The sequence below is a fragment of the Scyliorhinus torazame genome, chromosome 9 (assembly GCF_047496885.1).
Source record: "Scyliorhinus torazame isolate Kashiwa2021f chromosome 9, sScyTor2.1, whole genome shotgun sequence".
In the NCBI taxonomy this organism is placed as follows: Eukaryota; Metazoa; Chordata; class Chondrichthyes; order Carcharhiniformes; family Scyliorhinidae; genus Scyliorhinus; species Scyliorhinus torazame.
The window spans coordinates 249,726,058-249,752,602 of NC_092715.1; the positions used below are offsets into that span (position 1 = coordinate 249,726,058).

A 26,545-nucleotide genomic window follows, 5' to 3' on the forward strand; every position below is an offset into this window, starting at 1 on the left:
ATATGGGGGAGGGGGGATATGGGGAGGGGGAATATGGGGGAGGGGGGATATGGGGAGGGGGATATGGGGAGGGGGAATATGGGGAGGGGGATATGGGGGAGGGGGGATATGGGAAGGGGGGATATGGGGGATGGGGATATGGGGGTGGGGGGATATGGGGGAGGGGGGATATTGGGGAGGGGGGATATGGGGGAGGGGGTGATATGGGGAGGGGGGATATGGGGAGGGGGGATATGGGGGAGGGGGGATATGGGAAGGGGGGATATTGAAATCGGGCAGGGAGGGGGGGAGGCTCACCCTGCCTGCTCTGACGAGGTCGTTCACCTTCTTGTGGCACTGGGTGCCTGTCCGTGGTGTCAGGGCCGCAGCGGTGACGGCCTCTGCCACCTCCCTCCACAGACGCCGGCTGTTGCGTGGGGCAACTCTGCGGCCGTGCCCGGGATACATGGCCTCCCTCCTCTGCTCCACTGCGTCCAGGAGCGCCTCCACATCCCGTGATTGGAACCTCGGGGCTGAGCGGATGCCAGCCATCCAGTCGGGTGTTCCGGTCGGGTGTTCCGGTCGGGTGGGGGGGGAGCAGCGCGTCCTTATGAGCCATCACGCCAATCGGCGTGCATGACGCTGCACGGCGTGAACCCCGTGAGCAAGCGCGGATCCCGTCACGTCGCTGCTAGCCCATTTCGGGCCGGAGACTTTGCAACGATTTTTCCGGCGTGACGCAAGTCAGATTTTTTGCGCCGATCGGCGGACTTTGCGCCGATAACGGAGAATTTCGCCCCAGGATCTTTATATTTTGGCCGGACTGCATTAAAGCGGGGCCTGACCCTCCGTGGAATGGTCGTCCGCGTCGGATAGCCACTCAGCCCCTATTTACTTCTCTGGAAATCCAGCTGCTTCTTTCTTGCCCGACCTTCCGACTCAGGCCGGGTGGGAAGGGCAACAGGCTCCTGAGGTCTTCAGTCAAGGGCTGGAGATTCTGAGGTAAGAAAGCCACGGCCCCTTTTTTGTGGGACTACCCGCTGTAAAGCAGGTTGGATTATAAGTCCAGCCACTCTCAGAAGCCAAGGAGTAGGTAGACTTGTGAGGTAAGTAGGTGCAATGGGTGAAGGGGGGGGGCTGTTGGTGGTGTGGAGGGGTTGGTCGTTCGGTGGGGTGGTCAGTGCGATGTTTGATTGGTCGGGGGGTTGTGGGGGTCAGGTGGTTAGTGGGCATTTTAGACCGTGGGCTCATTTGGTCAGGTGGTCGGTGGTGATATAGAATCTGGCAGTCGGAGAGAAAAGTCAGATGTTGGGGGTGGGGGTGGGGGGTGTCATTGAGAGGGTCAAGTGCTTGATGGGGGGTCTCATGGGGGATGTTGTAGGGATCGGGGCGTATTCCATGGGGGGGGTGGCAGTCAGTACTATAGCTATCCAGGTGTTAGAAGGGATTTTAATTCTTCTAACCTGTTCTGGGTAACTATTACTGTCAGACAGTTGGATCCATCCAAAGCTCACAATTTACATTATACTTTCAGATGGTTCTAATTGCAGGACAATTGCACAATGGATGTTTGAACTTCATGGGCAATTGGTAGACAATCCTTCCCTGAGGACCTCTGGGAGTGGGCGTCCTTTGCACATCTTTGGGGTTTCCCCCCCATTACCAATCCCAGAACCGAGGCCAAATGATCTTCTCATACACCCGACAAAACCTACAATGAACTTGGGGACTATTCCAGTGAATGTTAAACACCAATCTTGCACATGAAACGATTCTGCTTTATCTTGTTCCTATTTTCTTGCTCTTCCTAAGTCTCCATCTGCAAGTAAGCCTGCCTCAAAATCTTATTCTGTTTGCTTTTCTGTAGATAAAAAATTAAATAGGATTAAAATAACTATCTGAAAGAATGAGGAGCCAAAAGTTAACATTCTCATTTCCCTATGGCCTCAATTGTCTCCTTAAGAATTTATCCAAGTCTTTAAATCAACTTAAGTCAATCTGCTCCACATTCTATCAGCATTATTGTAATAATACTTGAAAGATGGAACAAAGCGACTAAAGTTATCTGTCTTCAACATGCCAACCAACAAGTTATGTGTCAGATCTTTTAAATGAGGAATAACTGGTGGAATAAGTGACTTATGTCATACTCTTTGGAAAATATTGTGAAATTGTATGTCATTTTAATATAAATTTAGAGTACCCAATTAATTTTTTTCCAATTAAGTGGCAATTTAGTGTGGCCAATCCACGCACATCATTGGGTTGTGATGGCGAGACCCATGCATACATGGGGAGAATGTGCAAACTCCACCCGGACAGTGACCCGAGGCCAGGATCGAACCTGGGACCTTGGTGTCGTGAGTCAGCAATGCTAATCAGTGTGCCACCGCGCCACCCCACAATTGTGTGACTTTTTGGGAACACGTATTCCATGTCTTTCTTTCTCATATCCTAACTTGATGCCTATAAACTTGTCGCAACCACCTGCAAATTTTGCAACAACGAATGCTTTAAGCTCTTAGCCTTCCACAATCCAGTACGAAGTCTTACAACACCAGGTTAAAGTCCAACAGGTTTGTTTCGATGTCACTAGCTTTCGGAGCGCTGCTCCTTCCTCAGGTGAATGAAGAGGTCTGTTCCAGAAACACATATATAGACAAATTCAAAGATGCCAAACAATGCTAGGAATGCGAGCATTAGCAGGTGATTAAACCTTTACAGATCCAGAGATGGGGTAACCCCAGGTTAAAGAGGTGTGAATTGTCTCAAGCCAGGACAGTTGGTAGGATTTTGCAGGCCAGATGGTGGGGGATGAATGTAATGCGACATGAATCCCAGGTCCCGGTTGAGGCCGCACTCATGTGTGCGGAGCTTGACTATAAGTTTCTGCTCGGCGATTCTGCGTTGTCGCGCGTCCTGAAGGCCGCCTTGGAGAACGCTTACCCGGAGATCAGAGGCTGAATGCCCTTGACTGCTGAAGTGTTCCCCGACTGGAAGGGAACATTCCTGCCTGGTGATTGTTGCGCGATGTCCGTTCATTCGTTGTCGCAGCGTCTGCATGGTCTCGCCAATGTACCACGCTTCGGGACATCCTTTCCTGCAGCGTATGAGGTAGACAACGTTGGCCGAGTCGCACGAGTCAGTACCGCGTACCTGGTGGGTGGTGTTCTCACGTGTAATAGTGGTATCCATGTCGATGATCTGGCACGTCTTGCAGAGATTGCCATGACAGGGTTGTGTGGTGTCGTGGTCACTGTTCTGAAGACTGGGTAGTCTCACCCCAGTCCAACGCCGGCATCTGCACATCATGGCTACCTTCCACAATCCAGGAAGAGCTCCAACTCGCAGTTTACTGTGACATTCTAGAAATTGCTATTCGGTGTTCTTTCATTCATCGCTTGATAGAGTGAAAACCAAACCCTCAACCATTCCTGTTAATTGAGGAAGCCCACCTCTAGGGACAAGGGAATCCACTAGAAATCAGGATCCAACTAACGATCATTCAATCAATAAGCAAATAGATCTATTTTACCAATCATCACCAGGAAACTAGAAGGTGACCTTTGTGGTCTCATCCTCTTTTAATGAGTCATTATTTTACCATTTTAGCCTACAAAATATTATCAACAGTTATTCATACAAATGTTTAAGGTACTCTTAACAAAGCTGCTACTTAGAACGGAGGAATTTGATATTAAGTAATGATACTTCAACATGCTTCAACCATAGAATTCCTACAGTGCAGAAGGAGGCCATTCAGCCCATCGAGTCTGCATGAACCCTCTGAAAGAGTATCCCACCTAGGCCCACTCCCCCCCCCTCAAATTCAGTAATTTGCTGTTTTTTCTTAGTAATATAACTGAGAACTGATCGTGGAAATAAGATATTTATACAATTTGCTATGACAAATAATTTTGTAATACTGCACAAAACTCAGGTTTCTGAGATTGAATAGTGTAAACTCATCATTTGTGGGCTCCTGCATTGATGTTGTTCTGGCTCAGTTGGTGGCACCATCTGCCCTAAGTTAAGAGGCTATGGGGATTGAGACTCATTCCAGGACTTGAGTACAGAAATTATGGTTTTGACTCCAGTGAGAAAGAAATGAAAGTTGACATAGTCTCAGAGGACCATAGGATGCTCTCCCCTTTGAGGAAATGGGCACTTCAAGGTAACCTCAGCCAGTCGGGAAGTCGGCTAGCTCAGTTGGATTCACAACATCGCGGATTCACACGCCAGTACAGTACTGAGGGTGTACTGCTCTGTTGGAGGTGATGCCTATTGCGAGAAATGTTAAACTTAAATGTCTGTCCTCTCAGGTGGGCTAAAAGATGGCAGGGCACTGCTTTGAAGAAGCGTTTTTTCCCCATAAATTTAGAGAATCCAATTATTTTGTTCCAATTAAGGGGCAATTTAGTGTGGCCAATCCACCTATCCTGCACATCTTTGGGTTGTGGGGGTGAGACACACGCAGACACGGGGAGAATGTGTAAACTCCACACGAACAGTGACCTAGGGTCAGGATTCATACCCGGGCCCTCAGTGCCGTAGGCAGCAGTGCTAATCACTGTGCCACCCCTGGGAAGAAGAGTTATCCCTGGAGTTCTGGCCGACATGAATCCCTCAGTGTACATCATATTCCGCAGCCCTGATTGAATGGCGGAGCAGACTCGATGGGCCAAATGGCCTAATTCTGGTGCTGTCTTATGGTCTGATGGTCGTATAAAAGCAGATTATCTGGTCATTATTATACCGCTGTTTGTGGAAACTTGCTGTGTCAAATTTGTTGCCATGTTTCTCCATATTACAACATTGACCACATTTCCAAAGTATTTCATTGGCTGTGAAGTGTGTTGGGACATCCCATTTTTCATATCCATAAAGTAAGACACCGAAAATGTCAAACAGAGAGCCCATTTTGTTAAAATTTCATTTCCGCTTTGCATATCATAAAAACAGTAGTGTTGTGAATATTCTCTGTCTACTTTGTCGCACTTATCCCTGATTGACCAAAAGGAAAAAACAGTTTGTAAGCATTGAGTAAAATTGGATCGTCAGCAGTAGGTGGGAATGGGGTCAAGCGATCAGTGGGTGAACGATGGACAAGGCGGGCTCAGAAATGGCACGCGGGGAGCTAGAAGATAAATGAGGAAATTGCACATATTTAGAGTTGGACAGGATGGATTTTGGAGGCGATTTGGCTTGGTGCGCAGGACATGGGGATGCCCATCAAGGGCAGCAAGGGTGGCACAGTGGTTAGCACTGCTGCCTCACAACACCGGGGACCTGGGTTCAATTCTAACCTCGGGTGACTGTGTGGAGTTTGCACATTCTTCTCCTGTTTGCGTGAGTTTCCTCCGGTTTTCTCCCACAGTCCAAAGACGCGCGGGTTAGGTGGATTGGCCTCACGGGGATAGGGTGTGGTTTGGGCCTGGGTAGGGTCCTCTTTCAGAGGGTCAGTACAGACCGAATGGCCGCTGCTGCACTGTAGGGATTCTATGAAAACACAGCTAACAGACAAAGAACTCATGAACTTCTGACCCTTATTAGAAATGAAGTCGAAGGGGTGAAGGCAAAGTGCTGTGAAGAGATGGTGGAAAAGAAGGGCTGGGCATCACCTTTTACATTGATATGTAAAATCTAATTGTTCAACCAGTGTTGATGGCTCCGCATTCTGAATCATTATTTAAAACAGCTGCCTCAGGGGCTGGTTTAGCACAGGGCTCAATCGCTGGCTTTGAAAGCAGACCAAAGCAGGCCAGCCTCCCCGAACAGGCGCCGGAATGTGGCGACTCGGGGCTTTCCGCAGTAACTTCATTTGAAGCCTACTTGTGACAATAAGCGATTTTCATTTCATTTCAATTTCACATCAACACTTCACCTATTACAGCTGTCATGATGACCTTTTTGCGTTACAGCGTAGAAAACAGTGAGTGTTATTTGTCTCTCGTGTGCTAGCTCTTTAATGTTAAATCATATCCAGGATGCATATTAACAGCAGTCATTTTCAGAACTAAATGGTTGACGCCATTCAGTTAATTTGATATTGTTGCACTAGGATGAAAGATTTCACCACAAAGTACAAATTCTAAGTTCCAGAGCAGGTGTATTATGGTCCCGGCGTTTTACATCTTTTATTTAATATACTGAGAATAAACCGTACAAACCTGAGTGAGCCAGGCATTTGTCGTCATTATTTGTTCCCTCTCATTCTGGGGAAAAATAAAAATAACACCATTATATCTTAAATTATTCCAAGTCATATATATGAAGACACCATCGTGCAACATCAGCAAATTTTTATGACCCGACCAAACAGAAAATATCAACAACATCAGTTAAACAAATGGACAGATTGTGATAATTTAAAGTGCTTCATCAGGGGAAAAAAAGATGCTGGCTGTGCAGTTTCTGCTTGAGTTTACTGTTCCTTCAGGCGCAACTTGCCTCATGTCAGCATGACCACACTATGGATGGTGGAATTTTAAGTACAGATTGTGCTCCGCATCGAGTGTGTTTTTGTGGTCATTTGAATTAATTTTAAAAGCATCATGCTAGAAGAAGACCCAGGCTTCAAGGCTTACCACACCCCAGGTGAATAAATTATCATTGGACTGTTTATGCTAATTGCGCTTGTGGGAAGGAGGTGCTAAAATTAGGAGTCAGTTTAAACTCAAGGGCTGAGAGTGAGGTTAGCCATGCACTTGCACAAGGAAATTAACAGGGAACCATTGCCATGGATAATGGTATCGCAGCACTGGTTGGAGGCAGTGGATCTGGTAAGACTGGTATTGCTTGAGTAGATTCCCCTCATCCAGGCTAGATTCTCCGATTCGGGGCAATGTCCCCACGCCAGTGTGGGGTACGGTGGCGTTTGACGCCAGACAAAATGGCGTAAAATGGCCACCGATTCCCCATTTTGCAGGGGGCTAGCATGCCGGCAACGTAGACCACTCGGCTCTAGCTGCCGATCTGCCGTGCTGTGCTTTATGGTGGAGGCCGCTCGGGCACCCGGCCTGCGAAATAGTCGCCCCCTTTGGCCGGCTTGCGCGTCCCAGACCACCCCTCCTCCACAGTACCCCCAGCCCTTAATAAAGTCCCCCCCCCTCTGCCCGCGGATCATCCCTCCCCAACTGTGGCGGCGTTGGACTGAGTCCGCAGCCGCCACGCCGAGTTCCTGACGGATGAGACCACACACGACCGACGTCATCGGGAACTCGGCCGGTCGGGGGCGGAGCATCGGGGGGGCGGGCCTCAGGCAATGTCCTGAGGACGGTACATGGTGTGGCGTACTCTCCGAATACGGCACTTTGGAGGGGCGGAGCATCGCAAAAGCGTCACCGCCTCCGATTTGGCCGGGAACTGTGATTCTCCGGCTGATCGCCGAACGCAATTTCGCCATAGCAGACCAGAGCATCCAGCCCCCTGTCTTTCAATTCAATTGTTGGTTCTCTAAGCCACCGAGGTGTGTGGAACAGAAAGACAGTTACAGTGGTGATGAAGCCCAGAGCAGAAGAAGTATCCTGACCCTGGGGTATCTCATTGAGCATGGTATTGTCACCAACTGGGATGTCGTGGAGACTTAAGCTTTCGTCCCCGGACATCCCTGTCATCCCGGGGATCAATCGAGTTGGATAAGGTGACTAAAACTGTACACAGTGTGGTGATGTGCATCACTGTGGGTATACGGGGGGTTAATGTAAATACAAGTAGGCTAGCTAGACACTAGAGGGAGCACCAGAGACATCACACACACACACACACTCAACCAATAGATCAGTTAGATAGGACATGACCAATGGACATTCACGATACACACAGAGGTGACACGACCACAGGAGGGCATTACACCAAACCATATATAAAGGACACCACACACATGATCTGCCTCTTTCCAGTGGAGACAGTCAGTGAGAACAGACACAGGGTTTATTCAATATTACACCCACCACGTGGATTGCAGCAACTGGTTAGTCAGTCTGGGTAGCTATAGTAGGATTAGCAGTAGTGTTGAACCCGAGTAATAGAAGTGTAAATAGTTTAATAAACGTGTTGAAGTTATCTCCACGTCTGAACCTTCCTTTGTCAAGTGCACCACAAGGAAGCCGCTTATGCTACGCTACACGTAGAGCATAACAAATAACACAGTATTGGAGTTGTTGTCTCACAAAAGTGTTCTGTCATTGCAGCAACATTTACTTACAATCAAGACAAATATATCATTTACACTGTTGCATTTTGTGCCCTTGGCACCTGAGTCTGCATCAACTTAAATGAACACGGCAGCTATCTTTTGGTTGATGTCAGATTTTGAAATACATTCTTACAAAGTTTAAGCATCTCTGTAATATTGTCTCCATGAAAGCAGTGTGTACTCACCACACTTATTAGCTGTGAGAGGGACACTTTAATTGCAATGGTCACGATCTCACTGCTGTTCTTTGCAGGTCTGATAAGTTTATTGTACCGGTCTGCATGTAACAGGTAGCTAGCTAGCCTCTCTTCTGCATTTGGTGGTAGGGCACCTATAAAGATAAAGAAAAATTAACTTCACATTTTAGCAACATTTACTGCTTATTTTGGTTTCTTTTTCAAAGTTGATTATGGTGCAGGACTTCAATATTAGGGATTAGGATTGTCTCCCACTTTCAATACTTCCATTCCCAGTGCAGCCGCAAAGTAGCCACAATCGAAATCTTTCCTTGGTTTCCCAAACAATTTTCCGTAACTCATCAGAAACGTTCGATAGGACGTTCAAGGCACCAACAGGAACTTCCTGGGCGGGATTCTCCGGTCGCCGACGGCGAAATCACGTTCGGTGATCGGCCGGAGAATCCCCGTTCCCGCCCATATCGGGGGGGGGGGGCGGCGCTTTCACGATTCTCTGCCCCTCCAAAGCAGCATACTGTCTGAGTACGTCGCGCGACGTATCGACGGCCTCAGGGGATTGCCTGAGGCCCGCCCCCCAATGCTCCGCCCCCGAGTTCCCGACGGCGTGGGTCTCTCATGGTCTCATCCGTCGGGAACTTAGTGTGGCGGCTGTGGACTCAGTCCACTGGCGCCACCGTTGGGGGAGGGTCGATTCGCGGGCAGGTGGAACTTTGCCAGGGGCTGGAGGCACTGTCGAGAGGGAGGGGGGTGGCACGAGCCGGCCAAAGGGGGGGCACTATTTCGCAGGCCGGGTCCGCGGGCGACCGGGGCCATGTTGCACGGCACGGCCGCTGCAGGCCATCTGTTTTGATGGTTCATCTTGATGCAGAGGATCTCACCACACCTGTCCGAGTTGAACTGAAAGATAACAGCTTCATACGGATAGGAAAAGGGATAGATCACAACCATCTACGACTTACAGTACAACTGAATGTATAGTCATAGTGAGCAGGTAAAAGAAACCACACGTATCTTGGAAACGACACTCAAAGTGTATGAAGACTACGGTCCCGATTTAACCACCGCGTTGATCTGGGCATGCCAAGTAAATAGCGGGAATGGCCGAAATCGCAATTCAGATCAGTTTGCAATTCACCCGGCCCGCTCCCCATGGCAGATCCGGATCTTGGCTGAAAATGACGAGAATATCATTAACCCTCATTTGCATTCATTTCAATCTCATTAGCGAGATTGAAGTCAAACTCAATGGTCTCCTGGGATTTACCCAGCTCCCCAGCGAGAAATCACACAGGCGTCATTCAAGACTACTTTGCAAAAACGTGAAGTTGACGCAATGGCTGCTGAAGAGGACTGAGTAGCCATTTCCATTTTCCAGCATGCAGCTCAAGCACACCGGATCTGCTGACCCAGTGCTCGGGCGGGGAGGGGGGGGGGGGGGAGGATTAGGGACACCTCAGAGGGGTCAGGGGGCTGAAGGGTTCCATGCCGGGGTTTGCCCCTCGGCTGGGAGAGGTGAGGGGCTTTGCATCTATAAGGCCTTCAAGCAATCTTTAAATATAGCAGGAGCAGCTGTAACTTCGGCCAGCCTGTCCTACTAAATACTTCCAGGTCAGAGCCCTGTTGCAGCTTATCTCATGAAAATCAATTTTACTCCCTTTGACGGTGAGCAGCCTCTTGCTTCACAGCTGAAGGCTATTTCAATTAAGGAATTGGCCTTGTTCGATGTGAAAGCACTGCACAGTTGGAGGTTGTGTTTGCTGCTTGCTCCTGCTGGTGGCTGCAAATGCCTGGAGGCTACTGTTGCTGTTTCCTTCCCTTTCTGTCGCCGGAAAGAAGGACAATTTTAAAAAAATTATCTGCATCCTGGAACACCAGGTTCAGGGGGCATATGAGTCCAGAAGGCAATCAGGTTTCAAGCAAGAAGACACTGCGGGACCTGGCGCTCGATATTGATCCAAATGGGCCAGCTGCTAACACCGCTGAAGAAATGTTTTCACAGATTGCTGGTGCTATTGTTGCCGGTCTGGGGAGTGATGCATGTAACTGGCCCGTCACCGCAGGTTAAACACATTGAAATTCAAGGATGTTCAACTGCAACTTGAGCGCCAGTGGAATATGTGGATGCCAGGATTTGGTTCTGGTGAGATTGGGCCATTTGTGAGGGGCCTGCACAGCTGCAGCTCCTGGACAGAGAATGGCACTAATACGTGGAACAAGTCACACATTGATGGGCAGATCATTTCTATGACAAAGTTCTGGACATGATAACACATTCTCAGTCTTATCCTCCATTTCTGTTGAGGAACCTGCGAGGGATGCTTTTTTTGGAAAATGATCAGCTGTAGGTTTGTATTGGTACCAATATGGAATGGTGATATTTCCTTGTTTCCTGGTGATTAGTCTGATATGTGGAATATTACATTATTGATTATCAAATCTTTGTCACTGCTGACTGTTTAATAAACAAAATATTCTAAACTCTCAAGTGCCTCTTCGAGGGCACACGTGCCATGTCTCAGAGGATGATTAGTGCATGGCATATCCAGCAAACATTCCTCTACCAGCTTATTTGAATAGGTGCCGGAATGTGGCGACTAGGGGCTTTTCACAGTCACTTCATACTTGTGACAATAAAAGCTTATTATTATTAATCATGGATGCCTGTACAGTGCGCCTGAACTCGAGGAGCGTCAGTACCAAAGAGGCAGCTGGCAACAATCAAACACGAAAGAGCAGGGCTTCACCACTGAGGATCGTCTCACGACCAAAGGGTAAGTGTGTGGATCAGTGAAGCGCACCTTAGCACGGTCTCCCTGATGTTCCCAGAGAAGGTCTATGGTCACCGGGTACCAGATGTAGCTGGGGGTGAGTGTGCAGAGGTAGGTTCGCCAGCATAACTAGCTCATACATAGACATACATAGAATTTACAGTGCAGAAGGAGGCCATTCGGCCCATCGAGTCTGCACCGGCCCTTGGAAAGAGCACCCTACCCAAGATCAACACTTCCACCCTATCCCCATAACCCAGTTACCCCACCCAACACTAAGGGCAATTTTGGACACTAAGGGGCAATTTATCATGGCCAATCCACCTCACCTGCACATCTTTGGACTGTGGGAGGAAACCGGAGCATCCGGAGGAAACCCACGCACACACGGGGAGAATGTGAAGACTCCACACAGACAGTGGCCCAAACCGGAATCGAACCTGGGACCCTGGAGCTGTGAAGCAATCCACATTGCTACCGTGCTGCCCAAGAAATGAAAATCGCTTATTGTCACAAGTAGGCTTCAAATGAAGTTAATGTGAAAAGCCCCTAGTCGCCATATTCCGGCGCCTGTTCGGGGTGGCTGATACGGGAATCGAACCGTGCTGCTGGCCTGCCTTGGTCTGCTTTCAAAGCCAGCAATTTAGCCCTGTGTGCTAAACCAGCCCCTGTTAAACAGCCCCTGTGCTAAACAGCTCGCTGGATGGCTCTCTGGAAGAAGGAGGACATGTAAGGGTGGGAGAGGCTTGGGGGATGTGAGGGTCCGGGGATGGAAGCCATAACTGTCGGTCTATCACCTTCTCCAAATCCTTACATCTACGAAAATGGTTTCTAGTGTCAATCCCACAGCGGCTGCCCTCGTGTTGCTGGTGGCAGCCAAGGCAGCCAGACGCCGGAGAAGGCAGCAGCAACGACCCAGGCTGGAGGAGGCACCCCATGTGCAGTGGGCCACTGCACATCCTGAAGACACGGCCACCCATCAGGCTGAGGGGGATCCCAGAGGCGGAGGCCAGCGACGGCCTAAGGTGTACAGGAGTCGTTGGTCATTCAATGAGGTGACCGCCAACATATGCCACAGGAGGCTCCGTCCCAACAAAGTGACAGTGCGGCACCTGTGCCACGTCCTTGCGGACCTGGCACCCCATGGAGGCGGACATCCGCTTTCGGTGGCTGTGAATGTCACCGTAGCCTTCCATATTCATGCCACCGGTTCAGTCCAAGGCTCGAGCACTGATCTGTGTGGCTTTCACAATCTACAGACCATAGGTGCATCTGGGAGGTGATAGATGATCTTGTATGCCTGGGCATCAGACTGTATCACCTTTGAGTTGGACCAAGCCCACCAAAATGCCCAGGTGCAGGAATTGCTGCCATCACCGGGATGCCCCAGGGCCAGGGGGAAATTGATGGCATACGTGCACCGAAACATTAGAGAGTGCCCTTTAGTCACAGGAAGAGGTTTCACTTCCTGAATGTTCAGATACTGTATAGCCACCATGCATGAATGTGCCCACTATAGAGGAGAGTGCATGCCAGCTCCTTCATGGGGCACTCGAAGATCCCTGGTGTCTTTGAGGACCACCCCAAGATGACGAGATTGTTGTTGGGGATAAGGGATATGTGCTGAGATCATGGCTGGTGTCGCCGGTATGGAGGCTTGAGGCTGATGCAGGTACCCGTTATAACAAGGCCCACTTTGCCACCCATGCTGTAATTGAGCGGTGCAGCAGACTGCTGGAAATGCGGGTCCGCTGCCTGGACCACTCTGGTGGTGCACTGCAGTACACCGCCAGAGAGTCTCCCGCTTTGTGGTGAGCTGCTGTGCCCTCCACAACCTGGCACAGCAACGGGGTGACATGCAGGAGGATGAGGGACATGCGGCCTTGTCTGAGGAAGAGGTGAATGGGGGGTGGGGCGGGGGTGCTGGAAGAGGAGCCGGAGGATGGAGGACGGGAGGCGGCAAGGGTCCAATATGGCTGGAGGACCGGGGAGGCCCTCATTGTCTCCAGATTCTCAGTACGAGGCCGTGTCCGTCAGCTCTTCCCCCCCCCCCCCCCCAATTTCACTCCCTCCCCCAATCCCTTCTTCCCCTCCTCCAATCCCTCCTTCCCCCTATTTCCCTCCTTCCCCCTGTACTGCCACCACCCAATGGCCCCTCCCTCCCATTGACCGCTCCCCATCACACCGCCACCTCCCTAACCCTCCCAGGGGTCTGTGTAACATCACTCCAGGGTGATGGGCCTGTGTCGGCACTGTCAGTGGGTCACTATACAAGGAGGCAGGAGAGTGATGATAACTCGCTGTGAGGAAAACTCTGGTACTGACTCCTGTCTTTCTGCTGACAGCGTGCTCACACCCACCCTCTGAACGGGGTCTGCATTGGGGGCTTTTGATCGTGGATCAGTGTGCCCGTGGGGGGCGGGGGGAGCGGAGGGCAAATGGGGGTGCAGGCAGGCCCGCTGTGAAGATTAACATGACAGAGGTTTCACATATATCAGGTGTTACATGTTTTAATAGTGAACGTTTTACATTTCCATTCCCTCTAGCTACAGACAATGAACTCCCCAGTGCCCACCCAGTCCTCCTCACTCTTCTTGATCTTTCGTAGTCTAGTGGTACATCTGCTTGTGTCTCAGGATGCATATCGGAGATGGAGGCAGCCAGCTGCTTTCCGCATCCTGTGGTCTTTGATGTCCTTGGTGGACATCCTCTGGAGGGGCTGGAGTGGGAGGGCCCCAGCTGATTTACCGGCGTCAGAGGCAATGCGTGCCACCCTGTTAATGCCCTTGGGATGGTGTCAAGAAGGGGGGGATTCGGAAGAACTGAAGACTGTCATTATCTTCATGGTGACAGGCTCCGGGTTGGTCTCCAGCGCTTCCTCCTCCCTGACGTTGCCCATAGGGCCCTGGGGAACTCCATGGGCTGGTGGTGCAGCTGAAGTGAGCTCCAGAGGCCTCTGAGTCATCTGGCTCTGCCAGTCCTGGCGGCTCCCCATTGTCTCCACCATGGTGTCGATGACCTCAGCGATGGTCCTCAGTGACTGGGCCATGCTCTGCAGTGCCTCGGCAATGTCCGCCCACATCTGGGACATGTCCCCCAGCGACTGGGGCATGATGTCCCGGACCTCAGCCATGGTCATCACAGACTGAGCCACGCCTCGGGCACCACCATTGAAGATGCGGATGCCGTGCTCCAGGCTTTCCACTGCGGTCACCACACTTGCACCGTTGGCCTCGGTGCCACGCATTGTCGGTAACATCGCGTGCCTGAAGACTTTGGGACTCCTTAAATTGGCTATGCACTCACTGGAATGTCGCTGACATCCCCTCCTGAATGCCGCAGCTCTGGCCTATCACCTGCACCAGCTCTGTGAGAATCTCAACCAGAGGCTCGGCATGTGACTGGGACCCAGCAGAGTGGGATCCAGCAGACCTCTGACTGCTCACTCCCTTGGGTGTTCCTGCTCCCACTTGATGTGCATCGGCAACTATGTGGTGCTCACCAAATTGTGCCCCAGAAGCCTGTCCACTAATGTCGCCCCCCGAGGTATGTGTCGCTGCACTGGTGGGAAGTGGAGCTGAAAGCTGTGACGCTTCGATGGTGGTCTCCTCGGAGCTGTCCTCTGAGGTTATCTCTTGGGTGGCAGGGGCGTGGGGGAACGACTCTATAATGTCTGGCCTCATCAGATGGAGCTTCTGCGAGACAATGGACATGTGGTCAGTGGGTGGGAACGATCACTTTGTCTGGCATGAACAACTCACTTGAGAAAGGTCATCTGGGTGAAGGGGCAGTGGATCCTCACCTCTGTGGTGCAGATCAACTTCGCTGTCGGTGACTGCGCTCTCCTCGGGCAACCCTGAGATTTCCAGGGCCTGTTCCTTATGGGGGGGGGGGGCGATGACTCGGATCTCTGGCATCCCCCCCACCCCTCACCTGCACCCACCACACCGTCTTGCCGTTTCCCGCTTATTATGGGCAATCTTCTCCTGCGGGGACAAAGAGCGGGCATTGTGAGACGCACGGCTAGTGGGACGGGGAGTCTATAGCAGGTGGCATGTGTGCGCACTGCATCTGGGCATGAAGTGGTTGTGGTGCCAACAAATGCTGAGGAACTAGCACGAATATCGGATGTGGGGAGGGTGTGAGGTGTCAGCCAGTGATTCGTGGGGGGGTTTGGGAATTTGACGGGTGGCAGACGGAACTGATACCTGGAAAGAGGTAATAACTTATCCTTGCGGATCGTTGAAGGTCGTTGGTCTTCTTCCGACATTGGATGGCGTTCCACCTGGTCATGCTGCCAGCACTGACAGCCGCTGTCACTGCTTCCCAGGTGGGAATGCTAGCCTTGCTGCTGGTCATTAGAGCCCCTCAGAGGAACAGAGTAGCCCGTTTTGCAATGACAGCTTGGAGATGCCTGGCCAGATCGGCATTGCCAAAGCAAGAAGCGCACCTATGCTTACGTGTTGACTGGGTGTGAGTGGTGAGGCAGCGTTTAAAAGCAGCTCCCCCTTGTTAGCAGTGATACACTCGGGCGTGAACCCAGCGAATCAGACGGCGAGACAGCCGAAAATGGCAAGAATCGCGTGGGGGCTCATTTTTAGCACTAAGTGTCGTTGAACTTGGGCCACGATCTCGCCCATGTGCCGGCTGTCGAGAAATGCCACCCAAATACGCCCAAAATGACACTAAGAAACTTCTGCGTGGAATCGTGCACCACATATAAATGGCATAAACCATTTTCGGCAATGCACCTGAGCTCAAGGCAGTATTGCGTTGCGCAGTGAATCATCCAATAATACTTCAACTGCCACCTCCACATCTGCTGTTCTTAACATATTTTACATTTGATTGCAAGCAGCTGACTAACTGATTACCACACATCTGTTGTTCACAGGAAATGCATATGCATCAGCTGTATAATTGCTTGCCTGCAGTCATATACAGAATATGGTCCTTCGATGTTCTGATACAATGTCATGTTTGCTGAATTTTGACAGTTATTTCTAGGTTCATTATCCTCTGCCAACTAATGGAGACATTTGTCCTTTGTTCGCAAGAGAAATAAATTGGGATTAAAGCTCTCTGAAAACTTGTACTGAGAGCATGTTCAGTGATATGTGAACTGGGCTTCGCATTGGACTCATCAAACTAAAGCTCCTATAAACGTCACCATTACACGCACAAAAAAACCCCAGTTCACGTTAGAAACAGAAATAAGCGTGCGGCATGGTGGCGCAGTGGTTAGCACTGCTGCCTAATGGCGCCGAGGACCCGGGTTCAATCCTGGCCCCGGATCACTGTCCATGTGGAGTTTGCAAATTCTTCCCGTGTCTGCGTGGGTCTCACCCCCACAACCCCAAAAAGATGTGGATTGGCCAGGCTACCCCTTAATTGGAACAGAATTGGGTACTCTAAATTTATAGAAAAAAACAAAATAAATAGATATAAGAGTGGTCCTTAAGCGATGATTCAAATGATTGTGTTTTATTGGGTGGGAACTTTTTAAGGATGCATTTCCCCTTGGCTCAGTTGGCAGCAGCCTTGCTTTTGAGTTTGAAGCTTGTGAGCAGGGCCTGGGAGAGGGGTGGCAGACAGTGCCAAACACTGCATCTCAGGGGTTTGGGGGCCCAGGCTCCGTGTTTTACATTGAGTTTCTTGTTGTCCCCCAGTGCAGCCAGTGCTACAGACCTGACAGATCGGCTGTAAAAAATCGGGACTGTCAGGCTGCGAGCTCTGCTGATTTTGAAGTTGGACTGTCGGCGCCGGATCAGTATTGCAGTTTCTCGACTATGGGCAGCTTTATGGCTCTGGTTGCTTTATCAAAAAAAGCCCCTCGGACAATCATGGGCTGCCCAAAGATCAACAGCGGCAGCAACTGTCTGGAGAACTCTCTCAAGTGAAATCCCTGCAATTTTTGAACCAATCGGATGATGTGTGCGGGTGTGTGAACAAAGGCGGTGGGGGTTTAGGGCAGGGTTGGGAGATTGGAGAGGTTGGGATCGATGTTGGGGGAACACGGTGCGCGGGGGGGGGGGGGGGGGGGGAGGTTTAGGGCAGGGTTGGAAGGTTGGGATCGATTTGGGGAACACGAGGCGCGGGGGGGGGGGGGGGGTTTAGGGCAGGGTTGGGAGATTGGAGAGGTTGGGATCGATTTGGGGAACACGGGGCGCGGGGGGGTGGGTTTAGGGCAGGGTTGGGAGGTTGGGATCGATGTTGGGGGAACACGGTGCGCGGGGGGGATTTAGGCAGGGTTGGGAGATTGGGATCAATGTTGGAGGAAGGTTGGAGGGGAGGTTTAGCCTGCGGTTGAAGAGGTTTGCGGGGGGGCGGGGGATTGGGAGAGGTTGGAGGAGTGGTTGGAGGAGGTTTATGGGGAGTAGGCTGGAGGGGAGTTGGGGGAAAATTGAGTGGGTGTGGAAGTTCGGTGGTGTGGTTAGAAGAGTTTGGAGAGGGGATGAGGGGTTTGTTTGGGAGGGGTTGGCAGGATAATAATAATAATCGCTTATTGGCACAATAAGCGATTATTATTATTATCCTCCCAACCCCTCCCAAACAAACCCCTCACCCTCTCTCCAAATTGAGGCAATTATGAGGGCATGAGAGGGGAGCTGGCCAAAGTGAACTGGCAAATATGCTTATGGGATGGACTAACAGACGTTCAGTGGTGAACAGTTGAAGGAGTATTTCAGAATACACAGAACAGACGCATCCCAATGGGAAGTAAAAATTCCAAGGACCTGTCACCTGTGGTTAACTAAAAAGTTTCAAGGCAGTATTAATCTAAAAGCAAATGCATATATTTGGGCAAAGGCGCGTGATAGATCAGAAGACTGGAAAGAATATAAAGAACATCAGAAAATGGCAAAAAGATTGATAAGGAGGGAAAAACGAGAATACAAGAATGCTAGCCAGCTAGCTAAAGACGGACAGTAAGAATTACTATAGATATTAAAATAAATACAGAGTTAACAAAGCAAGTATTATCCTGATTGAAAATGCATCTGGGGAATTGGTAATGTGAAATCGGGTTATGGTGGATGAATTAAATTGGTATTTTTCATCTGTCTTCACTGTATACCACTCAGTAACATGCCCGAAATAGCTCCAAATCAGAAAATGGAAGGGAGGGAGGAACTTAGGAAAATTACAATCACCAGGGAAGTGGTACTGAGCAAATTGTTGGATCTGCTTGCTGACAAATCCCGGGGTCAGAGTGGAATTTACACTAAGGGCTTGAAGAAGTGGCTGCATCGGTTTTAATTTTCCCCAAAACTCCCTAGATTTGGGGAAGGTCCCATTAGATTGAAAGATAGACAATTCAAAAAGGGTTGGGGACAGAAAACTGGAAACTTCAGGCCAGTTAGCCTAACACCTGTCATAGGGAGAATTCTAGAAGCCATTATGAACGATATTAGAGCAGGGCAACCAGGCAGAGTCAACATGGTTTTGTGAAAGGGAAATCGCATTCAACCAATTAATTTGAGTTTTTGAAGGAATCATGTGCTGTGGTAAAGGGGAACCGGTGGATATACTGTACTTAGATTTCCAAAAGGCATTTGATAAGGAAACAAAGAGTTGACATAAATGGATCTTTTTCTGGTTGTCAAGATGTCATGAGGGGTGCGCCACAGGGATCAGTGCTGGAGCCTCAACCTTTTACAATTTATATAAATAACTGGGATGAAGGGTGGTTGCTAAATTTGCTGATGACACAAAGATAAGTAGGAAGTTAAATTGTGAAGATGACATAGTTCTTATGTTCTTATTAAAGGGATTCGGGGATATGGTGTACGGGCCGGAGAGTGGAGCTGAGTCCACAAAGATCAGCCATGATCTCATTGAATGGCGGAGCAGGCTCGAGGGGCCAGATGGCCTACTCCTGTTCCTAGTTCTTATGTTCTCATAAGAAGACGACAAGGGGACATATATAGATTAAATGAGTGGCAATAAATGTCTGGCAAAGGCAGGATAAAGTGGGCAAATGTGAATTTTTTCATTTTGGTAGGCAGAATAAAAAGCTTATTATCTAAATGGTGGGAGATTGAAAAGCTCTAAGATGCAGAGGGATCTGGGTGGTCTAGTGCATGGCAAAAGTCTGGTATACAGGTGCAACAAGTAATTAGGAAAGTTGATGGAATGTTTTCATTTATTGTGAGGGAAATTGCTCACAAAAGTAGGGAGGTTATGCTTCAGTTGTACAGGGCATTGGCGAGACCACATCTGGAGTATTGCGTACTGTTTTGGTCTCTTTATTTAAGGATGTGTTAAAATGTGTTAAAAGCAGTTCGGAGAAGTTTTACTAGGCTGAAACCAGGAATGGGCAGGTTGTCTTCTGAGGAAAGGTTGGAGAGGTGAGGTTTGTACCCACTAGAGTTTATTGTACCACGAGAGTTTAAAAGAGTAAGAGGAGATGTCATTGAAACATATAAGATCCTGAGGGGTATTGACAGAGCGGCTGCGGAGAAGATGTTTCCTCATGTGGAGAATGTAGAATTACTGGTCACTGTTTAAAAATAAGTGGATGTCATTTATTAATAATAATCTTTATTAGTGTCACAAGTAGGCTGACATTAACACTGCAATGATATTACAGTGAAAATCCCTCAGTCGCCACACTCCGGCACCTGTTTGGGTACACAGAGGGAGAATTCAGAATGTCCAATTCACCTAACAGCATGTCTTTCAGGACTTGTGGGAAGAAACTGGAGCACCCGGAGGAAACCCACGCAGACATGGGGAGAATGTGCAGACTCCGCACAGACAGTGATCCAAGCCGGGAATCGAACAGACAGCCATGTGTCAAAGCCACCTAGACATTGCAGCGGCGCTTCTGAGCATGGCCCAGTCACAGCGGGCGATGGCTGTGAATGCTGGCGGCATTTCCCAGGCACAGTTGATCTGACTCAGACACATAGGGAGGTGGCCCAGTTCCAGAGGGAGATGGCACAGTCACTGGTTGATGTGTCACAGACCCAGAATGTGGTGGCACAGTCGCAGCGTAATGTGGTGCAGTCCCAGACGGAAATGGTCCACTCCCTGTGCTCTTTGGCCGCAAGCATGTAGACCCTGGCTGAGACGAGAGCACAACTCAAGGATTGGCAGTGCCAGGTGACAGGGGTGCCTCGGGGGATAGCTCCGCACAATCCCCCGTCCCATGAAGTAGCCCGGGGGCCATGGGGCACCCCCAGGGAGGAGGCGGAGGTGATGGGGCCCGTGCTGGTGACTCCCGCAGAGGAGCCGCAACGCCTCAGATTCCCCCTCTTCCTGTCCCTGGTGCATCTAGTGGGCAGTGGGCAGAACAGGATGGCACCACGCCACCTGGGACACCCGATCTGCAGCCGGCCCATCCAGGCCCAGTCACCCCAGAAGATGGCCGTCAACAGGGACCCAGGTTGGAGCACAAAATCGCAGCAGGCCGCCTTCACTCTTGATATACCATCTGGGGATCCACCTAGACATAACGTAAGGGCCTGAAAGGCCAGAAAGTTGGACACCAGCTAAGCTGGCATGGGTGCAAGGCACAGTCTAGTTATAGGGGCTAGGGCACGTAAATATATATATTTGTGCACATTAAACACCTGTTAACATTGTTACAACCTGCCTTGGTGCTCTATCAGATGGAAATGAGGGGTGGGCTGGTTTGGGGTGGCCAAAGAGGGGGTGCAGGGGAGGGAGGGGGAATGGGCAGGTGTTGTGGGTGAGCTGGGCTCCCACCCTCCCCTCCCCTGACTGACCCTACCTCTGCCACCCCAGGGATCCAATGGCATTGTGTGATGGATTGGCCAGCTCGCATGCATCCCCCCCCCCCCCAACCAGGCGGTGAACATGGAGGCGGTCAAAGCGTCTTGTACGCGTTGGCCTTGCGCACATGTCATGCTGCCCCCTGTGCTTGCCTGGGCCCCATGACCTGCCCATCATCGCTCTCCCCCACATCCTCCTCATCGGACGAGAACTGGCATTCATCCTCCTCCTCCAGCACGTTGCCCCTCTGCTGCGTGATGTCGTGGTCGATGCAGCAGGCCGCCACAATGCGGCTGACCATCTCAGCATTACACTGGAGGGCCCCTCCAGAGCGGTCCAGGCTCCTCCAGAGTATCCAGGATGTCGAAGCATCACTTGATCACGCCGCTGGTCGCTGCATGTCTGTCGTGTAGTGGGTCTGGGCGTCGGTCTGAGGGTCTGTGGCCTTTGGATAGGCGTCAGGCCAACCCCCCCCCCCCCCCCCCCGCAACCGGAGGGGGTGGGGGGCTGTGGGGGGGGGAGGGGGTGTTGAAGAGGCAGGGAATCATTGGGTGTGCCAGGATGATGGCCTCATGCACACTGCCCGGGAACCGGGCGCAGACGTGTATGATGCGTAGCTGATGGTCACATATCAACTGCACGTTCATCGAATGGAATCCCTTTCGGTTTGTGTCGAGCGGCCTGTCATCTGCAGGTGCTCGTAGTGTGACATGCATCCCATCAATCATCACCTGGACCCAGCGCATCTTGGCGATGGCGGCAAACCCGCCTGCCTGGGCATCCTGATTGGCTGGGTCCACATTGAAATGGATGTATTGTGCTGACTGGGCTTACGCGATTGCACCTGTGCACCGAGCTCTGTGAGATCCCGGACAGGTCCCCACTCGGCACCTGGAAGGACCCCATGACTTAGAAGTTCAGGGCAACCGTCACCTTGATGGCCACCGGGAGCAGGTGTCCTCCCCCATGCCCCGCGGTGCCAAGGGCACTGTGATCTGGCAAATATGTCGCACTGTCTGCCTGCTCAGCCTGAGTCTTCAATGGCATGCCCGGTCTAACTGGTCCTCGAGTTGCAGGCGCTGCTGGTACACACAAGGCACCTCCTTTGCACCTCCTTCTCCTCGGCCTGTTGGGTGGCTGGTTCTCCATCCTGAGTGGCTGCTTCTTGTTCCATTGCTGCCTCCTGTTCCTCTGAGGCACACTCCACTGCTGCAGCTTCCTCCCCTCGAGCAGCTCCAGCTCGTACAGCAGGGCATCCCCCAGGGCTGCGGGGACTAGCAAGAAGGCCACCATTGCTGGTTGAATGCCAATATCCATTGTCTGCAGGGAGTGAAAGGCCGACATGTTAGCATGGTGCGCACCCCCGTGTTCAACACGATGGCCCCAGCTAGCACTGCGGACCCTGCCCACACATTTCCCCCCCCCCACCCTCACCATCTGCACTCCATGCCCCATGGATGCCTGGCATCACGGGGGGCCTCTGACCCTGGCAACCATCCCTGCTGCCGGGGGTACCGTAGGCTGACGCTGCCCTTGCCAGTGGTGCGCTCCGCGGCCATCGTCTGGCGCCCTCGTAGTGGCTACAATGAGCATTGTCCTGGTGGGCCGCCTTATGCGAATTGGCATGAAAATGCACCGGCCACCATTTCGGCATCGGAACCGATTCTCTGCCCAATCGCGTTTCCACCGTTGGCCAATAGAGAATCCCACCCACTACTTGCACATTTATTCAGTACAAATGTAATGCAACATCATTTGGAACCTGTGGATTGGCAGTAAATTCACTGTGTACAACACAATTGTACAGCCAGAGATGTCAGAATGGTAAGGTTGTATTAACTGCAGAGTTGAATTGTTTTATAAATGTATTGATTTCTTTGTTGCCACTTTCCTAACTTCAGCTGATTGCTCTCTGTGCTTATTTATCCGAAGAGAGTCCGCATTAGGCCTCCTCCTTCATCATTGCTACAGTCACTCTGCCTACTGCATACAGGTGTAATGAAAGAACGACAGAATCTACAATTAGACAGCACCTTTCACAATGTCCCAAATCGCTTTACAGCAAATTCAGCACTTTTGAGTTGGAGTCACTAGTATGATGGAGATCATGTTATTAAATGTTGGAATGGGCTCAAATAGCTGAAGACCTACTTCTACTCATAATACATATGTTTGTATGTAATTCTGGATGAAAAGGATGAGCTCGGCTAGATGGTCTTAGTCATCCATAATTATCTTCTGGATAGTGGGTGGGATCATGGCTGGAATTCTGTTTATTTTGTTGCTAATGAAAGCTTACTGTGAGCAGGCTTTGTGGGTGAAATTGGCAGGACAGGAGTGCATAATGGGCGTATAGTGAATCAATAACCTGTTTTAGGTTGCACATGATTCTTAAGAGTCTACTCCACTGACATGGGCAGCACGGTAGCATAGTGGTTAGCACTATGGCTTCACAGCGCCAGGGTCCCAGGTTCGATTCCCGCTTGGGTCACAGTCTGTGCGGAGTCTGCACGTTCTCCCCGTGTCTGCGTGGGTTTCCTCCGGATGCTCCGGTTTCCGGTCCAAAGATGTGAAGGTTAGGTGGATTGGCCATGCTAATTTGCCCTTAGGTTAGATGGGGTTACAGGGATAGGATGGAGGTGTGGTGTTAAGTAGGGTGCTCTTTCCAAGAGCTGGTGCAGACTTGATGGGCCTCATGGCCTCATTCTGCACTGTAAATTCTGTGAAATCTTGTCCTTTTGTGTACTCACCCATTATCCCACTCTATCTTGGTGCTATTTATGAGTTTTTTGAGGTATTGAAATAGTGTGATAAAGTTGTATTACATAGTAGAGATTGAAAATACATTGTAGTGAGAAGCCGCTGTCAGCTGAGTCTTTAGGCTTAACAAGAAAGCACAGGGGGCGGGATTCTCCAACCCCCCGCTGGGTTGGAGAATCGCTGGGGGGGGGCCTGAATACCGCCCCCGCCGGCTGCCGAATTCTCCGGCGCCGGGGTTTTGGCGGGTGCGGGAATCGCGCGCGCTGGTCGGCGGCCGCTAGCAGCAGCCCCCCCCCCCGGCGATTTTCCAGCCCGCGATAGGCCGAGTGGCCGCTCGTTTTCAGCGGGTCCCGCCGGCGTAAATCACAACAGGTTCTTACCGGTGGAATCTGGCTCCACTAGCGGCGTGCAGAGTCCTCGGGGGAGTGCGGGGGGGATCTGGCCCCGGGGGGTGCCCCCACGGTGGCCTGGCCCACATTCGGGGCCCACCGATCCGTGGGCGGGCCTGTGCCATAGGGGCACTCCTTCCCTCCGCATCGGCCGCTGTCAACCTCCGCCATGGATGGTGCGGAGAAGAACCCCCCTGTGCATGCCCTGGGATGACGCCAGCACACGCTGGTGCTCCCGCGCATGCGGTTGGTATGGCGCTAAGCCCTTCCGCACCGGCTGGCTGGCACCAAACACTCCGGCGCCGGCCTAGCCCGGAAGGTGCGGATTCAGGGCAGCCCGACGCCGGAGTGGTTCACGCCACTCCTCGGCACCGGAGTGGCCTCTTAAAAATTGTGTTGCACAGAGATACCTGAGGACTCAAATACTTATCATTGATCGTGCAGACCTTTGTTGTTCAATCATTCCACTCAGTATTGAGTCTTTCCCCCAAATATGAATTTACTCTCAATGTGTCCATGTGGTGCAATGTGCAGAACATGTTAATGAGGGCTGAGGCAGTCACTGAAATCAGTGTTATCATCTGCACAGTGTGATAAATAACCAATGGGATATTTCCTGTCAAATTAACAATCTTGCATGATGCTGTTAAAGCAAAATTTTTACTTCGTGGTTTGTTTAACAATTGCAGTGGGATCACCTATAGGATGCACACGAACTAACACTACATCATATCATTGCTTCCCTTAGTATAAATAACCCATTGTCCCCGTGTTTGCATGGGTTTCGCCCCCCACTACCCAAAGATGTGCAGGGTAGGTGGATTGGCCACACTAAATTGCCCCTTAATTGGGAAAAATGGATTGGATACTCTAAATTTTTTAAAAAAAGAATATTAGTAACCCATGCTGCATATATATGTAGGAGGATATTTGTAACCAGATGTCAACAATGGGTATCTTCATTTTACTAAGACCATACTGTGATTATTTGGTGAAGTAATGGGTGAATCGTGAGAAGGGGGACAAACATGATGCATGATGGAGGGGGAGAGTTAAACTGGTGGCGGTGGGCAGGGGGCTGAGGAGGGCGGGTATGATGTGGTGCAGTCAAAATAAAGGACCCGGAATAGGAGAAGCATCAGGGCCCATGGTTTCTCTCCCTAGTCCTGGTTGTGAGTTCAAGTCCCACCCCAGGAAATGAGTGCAACAATCTAAACCGGCACTCCAGTATGGTGCTGAGTCACTACTGCCATCTTGTGGTTGAGATTATTAACTGAGGCTGTGTGTGCCATCTGTCTCAGGTGGAATCAAAAGATGCCATGGGACAATATTGAAGAACGGGTATCCCCTGGTGCCCTCACTGAACAAATTGGCAGTGGTGTTTCCTACTATACAAAAGTGACCACATGTCAAATGAGTACTTTCTGGCTGTAAGACACTTTGGGACATCTGGCTGTCATGAAAGGTGTGATGCAAATGCAAGTCTTCCTTTGTTTTCTTTCATTTGGAGAACTCAGTTATTTCCTTTTTCCAATTAGGGGGCAATTTAGCGTGGCCAATCCACCTATCCTGCACATCTTTGGGTTGTGGGGGTGAGACCCACGCAGACACGGGGACAGTGACCCAGGGCCGGGATCAAACCCGGGTCCTCAGCTCCGTGAGGCAGCAGTGCTCACCACTGCGTTTTCTAAACCAACTGTAGACGTGATCCCTAAAATGATTTCCAAAGACATTGATGGTATTCACTGCAATCAATCAGCATGTTGATTACACACAATACACATGAAGCAATCTGGAATATTTAATAATGTCCACGGATTAATAAAAACACAGGGAGCAGGTACAGAAGAATGAAGGTAACACCATTGGGGTTGATCTCAACTGGCTGCTTTAGCTCAGTTGGCTGGGTTTTGTGATGCAGAGCGAGGCCAGCAATGTGGGTCTAATTCCTGTACTGGCTGAGGTTATTCATAAAGACCTCTTCTCAACCTTGCCCCTCGCCTGAGGTGTGGTGATCTTCAGGCTAAATCACCCCCAGTCAGTTCTCCCCCTCAAAGAGGAAAGCAGCTCGGGTCATCTTGGACTATGGTGACTTTATTTTATAATGTAATAAAATGGGAGATTGTAAATCAGCAGCTTGTAAACCATCTCTCCTGTTGCTTTTTTATGTTCACTGACTTCAATACCAAAAAGTAGGTGGAAAATAAATGGGCTGATGATATACTGTCCGTTATTTTACACTATCACTCAAAGGTCAAGACAAATCTGATGCACGCACTTTGCCTATTTTCTGGATGGGGCCACAACAAATATTTTGTAACATGGCAAATTTGTGAATCATTGGATTAACTATGAAGTTGGTTGAGTTGCCTGAAAATAGCCTGTGTACTTGAAAATATGAAAAGATATGTCATTTGAAACATGGAAGTCTGGCAATACCTGATCTAAGAGTGCATGAGAGAATTTAGGGAAAAATCCCATGAAGGGTTAACAGCAGCTGCAGAAGAGGGCTGT

General features: G+C 50.4%; 1 protein-coding gene across 2 annotated transcripts in view; it reads right to left on the reverse strand.

The window, feature by feature from the left end:
• LOC140429813 (neuronal acetylcholine receptor subunit beta-2-like) overlaps positions 1–26,545 on the reverse strand; it is a 105,906-nt gene that overhangs the window by 42,011 nt on the left and 37,350 nt on the right. For both annotated transcript variants that reach the window (XM_072517260.1, XM_072517261.1), the window contains exons 2-3: positions 8,362–8,507; positions 6,150–6,194 (exon numbers count right to left, since the gene is read on the reverse strand). In XM_072517260.1, coding sequence (XP_072373361.1) covers positions 6,150–6,194; positions 8,362–8,507 — 191 coding nt within the window. The remainder of the gene's footprint in view (positions 1–6,149; positions 6,195–8,361; positions 8,508–26,545) is intronic.